Raw genomic sequence first — 12,923 nt, forward strand, 5'->3', positions numbered from 1 at the left:
TGTAAAGTCTCTTTTATTTATAGTAAATAGTAAAATCATTACAAATAGTGGGACTACGTGCAGTCAGCCACAAAACAAGCCACCTCTGGGTTTCAGAGCGACCCCCTGCAGGCTTTTACTTTGAATACCAGAGCCTGGCTTCCTGTGCATTTGGCCCAAAGTGTCCAACTGGAGCAGCTGTGAGAGGGCGCGTCAGGTGGCGCGTGACGTCATCCCGACGCCAGAGAGCTGTTAAAGCCTGATTTATGGTCCCGCGTTAAATCGACGGCGTATGGTACGCGGCGACGCGCACCCTACGCCGTAGCCTCTGCGTTGGTGTAACGCGGGACCATAAATCAGCCTTAACGCAGCAGCAGGTCACCAGGACTCTGATATGAAAATCCCTCCATGTTTGCTGCTTTGTGTCCCATTAACCACACAGAAACACGGTTTATTGACTTTTGACGGTTTATTGACCAATGTCACAAGTCAGAGGGCAGAAAAAGAATCAATAAATAAAAATAAAAAGATACTCTGCATGAAAAACATTCAATAGGCAAATAAAAACACAAGCATTTACAAAGCCAAAGTAAATGGGCAAATAAAACCTGACAGTCTTGCATGTGGGTCTAGTCAGTGGTTGAAAGCTAGAGGGGCTGAAGCAGTGCAGTACACTCGATGTGACACATTGAGATTTGAAAGAATATGATAGGCAGGAGGTGCAGGCAACAACAACTATTTCTCCACCCTGTGATATCGCCCAGGGGTGTGGGTGTGCCCTTGGTAATCTCATGAGCAGGAGGAGCCTCTCAATGAGACGACACACTCGAAACAACACACAAAAAAGAGATTTTGGCAAGCATTGGGAGGGTATCTCCACCACCAACAAACAGGAAGACTACAGGATACAGACGGCTGGGTGTCATGTGATACTGAGACACCCAAACCAGGAGGGGCTTTAGGATGCAGCATGGGGCGTCGTTGTGATGGTCATGAGATAGCAGCACAGACTAAAACATCTTTTAAAAGTGACTTTTAACCCCTTGAGGTGTTCTGCCTGGCAAGTATTAACAAGCACACCTCAAAAATGATGTACTCTGCTGAAATGCTGTTTTGCACACCTGTGTGACTGTAAGTGGGTCTGAAACGGGATAGATTGCGATCGGTACGGTTGAACTTGTGCCACATCTATCAGTATGGCCTCATTTAGTTTCCTCCATAAAATGAAGAATTACTTCTGGCTGAACGCCCTCCCTCCTCACCTTCTTGCATCACTCCAGCTGCCTCACGTTACCACAAACCAACAGCTTTCAGCCTTTCATGAATCATTTGGATCAAATGTAACCCCTTGCATGGCAGAGAAACTAAGCTACCTGCCACCATCATATCAGGTCAAAGTCCGTATTGCCATAACATATGCATGGATTTCTGCATAAAAAAGCTGATGTGATATTGCTGTTCTGTGGATTTTTTTAATATAACCAGATGATAAATTATCATGACGCTTCCATTGTACGCGGCTACTTTACATAGCCTCAAACGGTTGTGTGTGTGTGCAGGTATGTCTGTCGGAGGTTGATTGACTGGAGGGGTCAACAAAGTGCACTCTTTGGGAAGCAAAGCCACTGAGACATTCAAGAACATAGTGGTGCATTTTTTTCAGCAGGTTTACTGTAAGTATGTATGAGCATGTGCTGTTTAATGGGCTAATGTGGAACAGCTCTTCACCAGGTCAGGCTTCCTCTTCAGGGGAAGGGAGGGGTTGTCACTGCTGACTAACCCCCATCTGCTGGTGGTCGGGCCCAGGTTCTCCCTCCATGTCAGTCTGGTAGTGCTCAAAACTGTCATCTTCTATGTCTGGAAGACCCAACAGCTAATAGAGAGAAGAAAAGAGGGAGATGGTTTTACTACAGGTAAATATGTGCTTTAAATGGGCCCTGTGGTGGACTCAGAGTAGGTTTACATACATCTAAAACAATATACTGATCTTTTAATTGGCATTTATGCAGCTTAAACAGTATCTCTTATATCATGAGTTCTCTTGATAAAACCAGTATATTGATGGAGGCATATACTGAAAAACAACAGAACAATAACCCTCCAGATTAAGTGGAAGGTGGAGTCCACATCATAACTATATCAACGATGACACTGGTACACAGTATCTTTTAGATTGGTTTTAGAGTGATTCTAGGAATGAATTTAATCATAAAAAAGGAAGAAAAAATCAATTTAATCAATGCATTAAAAAGTAGACAAGCACATGAAGCCATGGCTGACCCAGAACAAACTGTTGTTGTGCCACGCCCATGTGCTCATGTGAACTCTGAACTTATAAATGTTTATGAACATTTGGTAAATGTGTATATTCAACTTTGAAACCACAGAGGTGATCGTGTTTATTATTGTTTTGATTTCTTTTCCATTCCATACATTTAAGTTTCATTTTATTGTTGTTTTTTTTGTTAGTTAATGGTTTTATGTTTATCGTAGTGTGCCATCAGGATTTATTTAGGGTGTTGCGTTTACCATTTTTTTGACACCTGTATGTAAATAAATTCTGATTGATTTTTAATGAGTTGTTTGTGTTGTTTTGCACAAATCCTGGTCACACTGACTGTTTGACAGAGCCAGTGCCGAACTCTTTAAGAGCCTTCAACATTATTCACCAGGAATAATAGAACCTTCTTGTTATTCTGGTGGAATAATCCCTAATTTATGAGACTGATTTCTGCTGTTAAAAGTTATTATTTTCCTGGTTAAGGCCCAGATGGTGCCCCTACGAGGATTATTATAATTTTGATAATTAAATTTGATAAATAGTCGACTTTATTATTTATTAATAATTGTTGAATAAAATTATTAATAACCTTCTGATAACTGGACAGCTAAGCTACCCTGTGTTGCACAACACTGTCGCGTGGGTTTTGGTGCTGATGATATCTGAAGTGAGTCTGTTCTTCACTGACAATTGCCAGGATGTCATATTGACTCATACGAAAACAAATTTACCATGTAGAGATTTCAAATCCTGTAAATAGAGTGACTGATTCTCCAAACTATTCTTGCCTTAAAAAAAATACTTTTTTTAAATATACACAGTATATAGTAGCAGGGGTTGTAGGTCATTATGTCCACTTTGGAGCCTGACTGCAGCAGGAGAAGACAACACATGCTTTGCATCAGAGGACGTTATTGTCCAGCAGTGTCAGCACTTATTTAGTTATGATTGCAGTTATCAATTATAGTTCCTGATGTGAACATCCTTTATGGCTTTGTGGTTTTCTTTTGTTCAGAAAAGGATCAGAGGTCTTACCTTCAAACTTTTCCTTTACTGTATGTCTGTTCTGAGCTGACCTCGGCTCAGCGCAAAAGTCGAAAAGTCAGTGTTTAGAAGAGTATGAAGATCAGGTTTGTGACTCATTATGTAAGTTTAGGTCTCCTTTAAACCCCTTCACTCAAGTTGCATGTTTGAACAGAAGTTTTGTTTCATGGGAAACATGGATGCAATACGAAGGTATAAGATTACCTTAAATTTATTCATATCCAATTACTTAAGAAACTTGATGCCTCTCTATCATTTTTGAATAGAAAATATGAAGCAACTGCCATTTGAGAGTTAGTGGAGCCTAACAAAGTCTGTAAACAGGTCAAACATGAGCTAGACGTCTGCCAGAGGTTAAAAAAGCAGGTTAAATCTCATGAGTGAACATGTCTGCTTCTGGTATATTATTTGCTGGCTTGGTGAACTTGCAACATTTTTTTCTTCGCATATTGTTGCCAGAAAACCGGGTGACCCAATAGTTTTTTTGCACATGGTTATGAAACTCAGTGCTCATTTCCGAGCAGCGACTGACAAAGTAAAAGCAAATCTCTTACAAATATTTCAAACATTTCCAGAAGCCTGTATATTTTCAAGTAGTGCATGTGTTTTAGGATATAAACAAAGCCAATTTACGTGATTTATTCATGTTTAATGAATGTAAAATGGAATTTATAATAATATTTTTGGGTTTCATATCTTAATCGTGGCACATCATGCTATTTATCCTCACTCAGACTCCAAGTTTAAAAAAAGGGCTTTCAAATTTCACTCTAAAGCAAGTTTCATGTGCTATCAGCGAGACTGCAAAACAATGAGGGTCAGAGTTGTGAGCGGGTCCAGCGTGTTTTGTCAGCAGCCGAGAGAACAGAATGTGACGGGGCCGTCATAGACGCAGCAAGAAAAGGTTACCATGCTGCGTCTGAAGCAGCGTGTTGGAAAGTAAACTATGACTCCCAGACTGTCACGTCTTTTGTTTCCTTACAGGCCTGAAGCACGTGAAGACCTTCTCCAGCACCTCCAGCAGAGTCTTCTTCCCACAGGACGAGATGTAGTCCTGGGCCAGCTGCAGGAAGGGAAGACAGTCCTCACTCTCACTCCACACGTGCTGCAGAAAGCATACACAAACACACACAAACACACTGATTATTATCTTTCTCATCCATCAAAGCAAAGCATGCAAACAAATATAAAGAAAATAAGTAATGAACTGGGGTTTAAATACACTGTGATGTCATTGCGTCAGACTTCCTCCAGACATGTTTGCAACAGCGTGACATGAAGCATGACTGATGCTGCACAGGAAGCAACAATAACTGAAACAAAACCGATGAAGAGATATTTTATACATACAATGGGCACAAAAGCACGTACAAAACAAACATGGTGAGAATGTTTTAATTTCACTGCTTAGAGAAGAATGAGAGACAGAAACAAGCATGTTTAAGGTTATTGAAACAGCACGAAATAAGAGTTTGTCGCTATCAGATTCAAGACTTCTGGTCCGATTAAATTCAACTTCCTCAATTAGCTCAAGTGCTCAGGCTCCTCAAAGGTTTACAGGAACTGCTGGACAAACACAGCTGTGTGTGAAAGGCTCTTGGAGCAATGCCACTTTACATACTTTGGTGTTGTTTAATTGGGGTCTAAAGGTTGTTCTGTTAGGTTAAATATTAGGAGCATCCAGTCAAGTCTACCTTGTTTTGGCCTTGTTTTACTTTAGAAACTTGTTTTGGATTCAGGTTAACAGTTGAAGTTCATAAGTTACATTTTAATAGCATTTCAAGTTATTTTTACATGTAAAGGTTTACATAGCTGCATTCAATCATTTTTTCAATTCGTTTTTACCATATAACCCATTAAAAAAAATGTTTGTTTTTTAACTTAATTCCTCAACTGGATCCCCCAAAACATCTCACTTTTATAATGAATCAAAGAAGTAAAATTAAAGCTTTATTGATTTACCATTGCACACCAAAATGTGAAAGTAATTTGAGACTAATGTGAAAGGGCATAAAATTCCCACTGTTCCTCTGCAGACAGAGTTATTGACAGGCTTTATCCGACTGTTCACGGGTGGTTGATCCAGTTTAGCTCTGATGGATGTCTCTACAGCACGACTTGGCCTCATGCACCAACAAAAAGGTCAAATATGGAATACAGTAGTTCTTGAATTTCAGCTGGATGTCTGCATACTACTATGGCCAAAGACAGTTTAAAGATGGGGAAGTGTGCAGTGTGGCAATGTGCAGTTTTGTAAGTATCACAGCTCTGAGAGAATCGGTTAATTCTTTTCTAGTGCACCCCTCTATAGGATGCACAAGAGAAGTACACCCCAATTACTGTACCTAGTACATCCCAAAGATGGAAGTGCTAAATAATTCCAGGGATGTACCCGTGTGCTAAATTTAGTACATTCACTTGAATTAGCACTTATGAAAGAATGACAGCTAGCCGTTGGCCATGCCTGAGCTCATTTAGAAACCATGGCCCTAATTACACAAACATATACTTTTACCTGATGTGGTACAAAAAATTATTGTTTTTACTCAATTGGACATTTGATTTACATCAGAATCCAAGTTTATCATAGAGATTTCTAAATGTTGTATTAAGTTTGATAAATGCAATGTGCTTCAAAAGTCAGGGGATAATCATCCTCAATAATCATGATTGACCAAAATAATTGTGATTCAGATATTCTTTTCTTCATAATCAAGCAAGCAAACTTTGAAGACCAAAAATGTTTTGAACCAGGCTGTAAATATGTTTATTTATGCTCTAAAGTTTGGGTTTTAACACAGGGGTCAATGAAGACTGATTTGCTTTTGGAGCCAGCCCCTAGTGGTGAGTCAAGGAGCTGCAGCTTTTATTGATTTCACATTGTTCACCGAGAATTTGGAACATATCCACTTGGCCGACCCTCAACCTGGCTAGCTGGCCGACAGTGATCAGACTGGAGCCTTCCAGGCCGACCTAGAAGAGTCTGGTGGAGAAGGGGGTCTGCCTAGAGCCAGCAGCAGAACCAGCTGCCCCCAGTTGTGGGCTTTCATAGGCCAGCCAGGGAATGGCAGTCGCACACAGCAGAGAGCTGACAGCTATCTGTAAACACCACACACTGCAGTGTAGAGGTCGGCCAACAAGCCCCAAATTGTGTTTAGATGTGTGACTGTATATAGTTTTACCTGATGAGGTACATAAAAATTCACTCTCATACAGTTGTCATGTATTTTCCCGGGAAATATGTTTTATTTCTGCGGAGCCAGCCCCTTCTGTGTTGATTACAAATTAGGAAGACAGATGCTACATCCTATTGGACTTAAAACTTGACATAAAACCCAACCTGCTGAGCAAAATTAAGCTGTTTTTCTTGTTATTCTCACCAATAAAATGTTCCTTAAAGGCTACACAACTGTTAAGTCTTCTTTTCATTGTACAAATAAAAACGCTCATATGATGTATATGATTAATGAAAACATTTTTATATTTTGGTTTGTATTTGTTTTTGGTTGTTTGTTTTTTTTGCACCACATTTTCTCAATTTGTATAAACTAATATTTATATATTATATATTTATAAAGCTTAAAGTGCTGATAGCCACAGCTAAGTTTGATTATCATCGGCTTTGAGAGCAATATGGTGGCACGTCATAACAGGAATAAGTTTACATTATCTTTTATTCCCCTTCTTTTGTATTTTACAGTCTAGGGAAAAATATGAGGCCTCAAACTCACTCTTTAGAAAACCAATGCAACCCATGCTTCCCGCATTGTATTTCACAGTCTATTACAGCTGCATCGCTTCCAGATCAGATCGCTTCCCCAAACTACAGGTTGGGCAGAGAGTCATATTTTCTGAAACGTGTGTGATAATCTTGCGTTTAAAAAAATGTTGCCATTAAAAACAATTCAAGTTAACTTGGAGAACCCTAATATATACATGTATATCAATATATTTCCTTTGGTTTTACCAACAGTTTAAAGGGGACCTATTATGGCATCTTATACCTATTTTAAACAGGCCTTGAATGTCTTAAAAATAAGCTTTTGATGGTTTTTGCTAAATAAATTAGAAATTCAGCCTCTGAGCCATGTCTTTATCTTCCCATTCTCTAACCTCATTATCTATGCAGGATTCTGAGTGGGCGGGGCTATGATAATGAGGCTCTGTACTGATTGGCTGCCTGAATGACGCGATACACCGCTATGAAAAAATGGCGTAAGCTCCGGCCGGCGGAGTTAGTTGTGGGCGTGGTTTCACGCATCGGAGGCCAACCGATGTAAATCGCATTTTCGTTACGTAACGAAAGGGAGCAGAATCTGAACGGCTCGTAGATCCACATCACACTGGATGCTCATCCGGGCGGCTGTACAGACACTGCAGAATTTGGTTGCTTTCCTCCTTCTCTGAGTTGGCAGGCTGAGGGGAGACCACTTTATATATGTTAAAGCAAGAAAAAACCTGTTTTTCATAATAGGCCATAATAGGCTTTTCAGACACCTTGCTTATATAAAGATGATGGTTCATCTCTACCCTGCAGGCTTTGATCATGTGTTGTACAGTTCTTAACCTAATTCCGTGAGTTTCTATAATCTCTTCAGTTATTTTATTAGCTTGAAGCGATCAAGAGTGTCTTTTCCACAACCACAGGTTTCGTCTTGTGCATGTTTGTTTAAAGAATGAGAAGCTGCTCACTGCATCAGTTAGTGTCAGAAATGATGGAGCACTAATGAAGCAAAATATTCAATACTCTAAATGAGATCATGATTTCCAATCCAAACAGTATCATGTTAAAGATCCCTTAAATTTAAACTTGAAAGGAGAATATGAGACATAGTCATTAGGAAAGGTTTATTGAGTGTGAGAAGAGTGGAAAGCACTCTCACTTGCATTTGTAGGCACAGAGTGTGCGCACAGCTTTTATTTGTAGAGAGGCGACATGTCATGGCCGAGTTCATAGCAGGGAGAGAAATGTCAATGTATGAGTGCATGTGGCAGTGTATATTTGTTTGTACACGCACATGAAGGATTAGGTTACATGGCAGGAGAAAGCTGTGATCTGAGAGGAAGGTAGGCTACTGAGAAAGAAAAGGAAGGAGGGGGGAAACAGAAAACAGATCACGCTGGCTATTTCAGTACCTGCTTCTTGTGCATTCGTGAGATTCAACTGTTTTTCTCTGACATTTCCAACAAGTATGCTTGATCAAGCGGACGAAAGGCCGAGCTGTTTTTCATCAGCCGTCCTGCTGCGTGTGGGACTGTCCAGACGATGTGAGCGAAGCCAACAAGGGCGTCGTATGTGTGACATAATGTGTTGTTGACTGGACAGACGCCCTGGCTCTTGGGTCATCTCCATCTGCTCCTGCTTTGTTGGCCCATGCCAGTGAGAGGGGAGGTGGGGTCTGGACTCCAGGGCTTTAGGACTAATAACACCACCACTGCACCACACAGCTATTAGATATACAGTAGGGAGTCACTGTGAGGCATGTTATTGGATGATCAAAGCTCTCTGCTGCCATTACGTCATTAAGCTCTTGGCATATAGAATACGATGGAGATTTGTGCATTTTAAAAAGCCCATAGGGTTGATGTTTCACAACTACTAAAAAACTCTGTTTTTAAGGGTTATTATGATGTTGCCTTGAGAACAGTGAACAATGAGAACAATGAAGAGGTCTGATAGTTCTCCACCGTAAAAGTATGTTGCTTTGTAAGTTAAATTAACTGAGCAGTTAAATGTATCACAATATATTTATAAAAGAAATGTTTGCCTGTAGGCAAACCTTTCACACCAGATTAGATTTTCTACAGAAAGTTCATTTCATTTTATTCTATTTTATTTCTTGTTCTATTTGATATTTTCAACGTCTTGCTGCTCAGTTGTCTTGCAATTGCCCCTCGGGGATAAATAAAGTTTTCTGAATCTGAATCTGAATCTGAATCTGAAGTGTGAGCAGGATGTTAAAGTTGTTTAGTATTATTAGTGCATGTTTACAGGTTCGTGGATCAACTATGGAGAGATATAGCCAGGAATGAAATGTAAATAAACTCTTGCAGTTGTTTTTTTTGTAAATATATATATATGTTTTCTGCATAGCTGATTTTATGCATACAACCTCAGATCGACAACATTCATGTTTCCCCATGCCATCAGAAATTTAACAGAAATTAAGCCAAAAAAGAAAAAAAGTGGCTAATAAGAAGTATGTAATTACTGCTTGCACACAATTTAAGTAAGCCGCAGCCAGGTGTCGCTAATCATCAGCCCTTGATGAACTGATCACTGGAAGGTGTGTGTGTGTGTGTGTGTGTGTGTGTGTGTGTGTGTGTGTGTGTGTGTGTGTGTGTGTGTGTGTGTGTGTGTGTGTGTGTGTGTGTGTGTGTGTGTGTGTGTGTGAGAGTCAGTTTGCTGATCCGCTCACAAAAGAGACAGATACTGCCACCGTCACATTAATAACTCAACCGCTGAGTGTACAATAGTCTTAGAGGAGCAACTTATGTTCCATATCAGTCAGGAAAATTTATGGAAACAAACAACTTGGAGTTCAACGTTCTACAGTGAAAAAGTAGAATGCGTCAAAAGTTGCTGATCTTCCCAGAAGTTGACATCCCAGTGGATTTACTCCAAGGTCAGACCATCGATCCATCCATATGTATCTATACTCGTTATTCTTAGTTAGGGATCTGCTGGAGCCTGTCCCACATGGCTTGGGGGGAAAGGCAGGGATATACCCTGGACAGGTCGCCAGTACATCGCTTAGTTCAGTTATTATATATATATTATAATTATATATTATTATATATTATTATTATTATATATTATATTATTATAATATATATTATATATATTGGTTTAGATTTACCTTTGATTGGACGGGTTGCCAGTACAGCTTAGGTCTGCAATGATGCATCTGAACAAACCATAAGACTTAAGGAACAATGACCTATGGACAGATGAGATGAAAATGGAGTTGCTTTGCCTTAATTTCCTTTTAACGGGTTTGGTAAAAAAAGAAACAAAGAAATTCAGGATAAACAACTCATACCTAGTGTCAAGCTCAGTGGTAGTGGCATGATCATTTGGGATCGTTATGCAGCCACTGAGTCGACCATGAACTCCTCTGCACCAAAGTATTCAAGAGGCAAATTTAAGGCCATTGACCAACAGTTAAATCTTGGTTAAAATTGGATCATAAAACAGGACAGGGTTTTAAAACACATATGCAAGTTTACATCAGTATGGCTGAAAAATAAATTACCTATTTAAAGTCTAGACCTCAAATTCTGTAACATGACGTTAAGAGAGCTGTGCATAAACAAACCTCTGCAAACCTCAATGAACTGAAGCAATGTTTTACGATAAACAGGCCCAAAAGTCATCCACAAAAACATGAGATAAATAAAGTAAGGAAACAAATACTTCAGGTTATTGATACTAAAGTAGGATCTACCAGCTACTGAATCATGGGGTAACTTATTATTCCCCTTTTAATTTTCTTTACTTGGCTTCATTTTTGCTAAATGGATAACGGCGTGGTAATAAAAAGTTATGTTTTGAGTATCAATTGCCCCTGTAGTTGTCTAATTCTAACATGCACCATGATCAGTTTTTATGTTTTTGTATAAAAGGATATACAATTTTAAAAAAAATATCATGCATTTAACTAAATTCATAACAATAGAACTACTGTAGGATGCCATTTGAAGATCTTCTTTCGTTTTTGTTATGAAGTCATCATGATGGTACATACCGGACCTTTATTTTGAAAGTTTTAGGCCTTGGGTTTCTATATTGGCCAGTGCAATGTCGCAGATTTTTTTTCAGTACAAATGTTGTTGATAATTATGAAGGTAGAGAAAAAAATATTAGGAGGGGTCTGAATGGGGAGGTAATCACTTGACCCAAACTGCACCTAAACTGAAATGACATCATACCCTCCCCTATTCTAAATGTCCATCAGCAAGAAAACCGGGACAACCCAAACCTCCCATCAAGCCTTGACACACCTTAAGGCTGTTTTAAGAGAACACACACACACACTAGCGGAGCTCGAGGCCCTGCCGGATCGCACTCACAAAGCTGTCGGTCCCGCCGGGACACAGCACGTAGAAGGAGACTCCGGGCTCCGCGTAAAAGTCCAGCCGCCTCTCGTCGTTCTCCTCGGCGAAGATGAGGTCGAACGGGTTCCCGGAGCACCACTTCTCCGCCGCCTCCACCAAGTGTTTGAACTCCATCCTCCTGGTATCCGCTTTTGCTCTGGCCCCTGGCTCCGGAGGTGGATCTGTATCTCTCTCTGGCCGTCGCGGCGAGGATGCTCAAGACGCAGAAAACAGCTGATCGGACCGCAGCATCAGCAGCCTGCACTACAGCATCTCCCTGTGCGCGCTCTGCATGGCCCGGGGAAACAAGACAACGAGCCTACCGGGGACTGGCGTTCATCCGCTCTCAAAGCCCCATTCCTCTCTTCCCCCCCACGTTATGAAATCAGACCAGTCGGTAGCCTGCATGCGTACACGCAGGAGGACGCTGGAAAAACGCGATGACGGAACAGTGAAGCCAGGCTGCCGTCCACATGTGACGCCTGAGTTATGGTTCCGCGTTAAATCGACGGCGTAGGGTACGCGGCGACGCACACCGTACGGTGCGCGTCGCCGCGTATCCTACAGCGTACCTTCTGCGTTGGTGTAACGCAGAACCATAAATCAGCCTTTAGACGCTGCTGTTGGCAAATAGGAAAATAAAAATGATAAATGAGTGGATTCACAAAATAGCTACAAAAGAACCTATGCATAGCATAGGAGACAAAACGCGCATTGGCCAGTGTCGGCGACATGCAAGGAGCTCTACACTGAAAAAAATAATAATCTAAGTGTATGTAAATATAACATATTTAAATCTGTGACATTAACAATTAAAAATTAAATGTGTTGCTTTACACGAATACATCTAGTTTTGAACTTAATCTGCATTTGTTCAAAAAACAAGACATTGTGCATTTTTTCCCTAATAAGCAGTATTTCTGTAATCCCAGGCAATCTTTTCATTTACACACAAACAACAAGCAATGATCTTGTTGTATTTTCCTTTAACAATTTTAATCTATTAGGCACATTGACCAACGCTTAGATGAAACATGCTTTATTTGTTTTTTTTGTAGAACACAACAGTAAAATATATCTTGCTTGATCTACTTACTTTTATGTAGATCAAGAACGACTAGTCTTTGTATACATTTTTAGTATGTACAAAATTCATTTGAAAGTAAAGTCAACTTAATTTTTGCAAGTAAAGTCAACTTTATTTTTTCTTTTTTCCTTTTTTTCTCTTTTTTCCTTTTTTGTTTTTTTTCTTCTTTTTTTCTCTTTTTCTCTTCTTTTTTGTCTTCTATTTTGTTTCTTTTTTTCCTTTTTTTTCTTTTTAAATTCTTTTTAATTTTGATAAATAAAGTTAACTTAACACAATTAAGTTGACTGTACTCGCAAAATGTATTATTTACATACATAAAATTAAGTAGTTTATACAAAGACTAGTCTTTCTTGATCTACATAATAATCTCGTGCAAAAAGTTGATTTATTTTTTTTAAGTAGATCAAGCAGAATATTTGTATCAGTGTGCTCATC

General features: G+C 39.7%; 1 protein-coding gene across 1 annotated transcript; it reads right to left on the minus strand.

Annotated features, from left to right (window-relative positions):
• Nucleotides 1-451: 451 nt before the first annotated feature.
• On the minus strand, nucleotides 452-11,841 carry mturn (maturin, neural progenitor differentiation regulator homolog (Xenopus)). The gene is made up of 3 exons (XM_061741940.1): nucleotides 11,378-11,841; nucleotides 4,287-4,409; nucleotides 452-1,852 (listed from the first exon to the last, which is right to left on the minus strand). Exons 1-3 carry the CDS (start codon nucleotides 11,534-11,536, stop codon nucleotides 1,745-1,747), a joined length of 390 nt encoding a protein of 129 aa, XP_061597924.1. The 5' UTR covers nucleotides 11,537-11,841; the 3' UTR covers nucleotides 452-1,744.
• Nucleotides 11,842-12,923: the final 1,082 nt, after the last annotated feature.

The sequence above is a fragment of the Cololabis saira genome, chromosome 15 (genome assembly GCF_033807715.1).
Source record: "Cololabis saira isolate AMF1-May2022 chromosome 15, fColSai1.1, whole genome shotgun sequence".
Classification (NCBI taxonomy): Eukaryota; Metazoa; Chordata; class Actinopteri; order Beloniformes; family Belonidae; genus Cololabis; species Cololabis saira.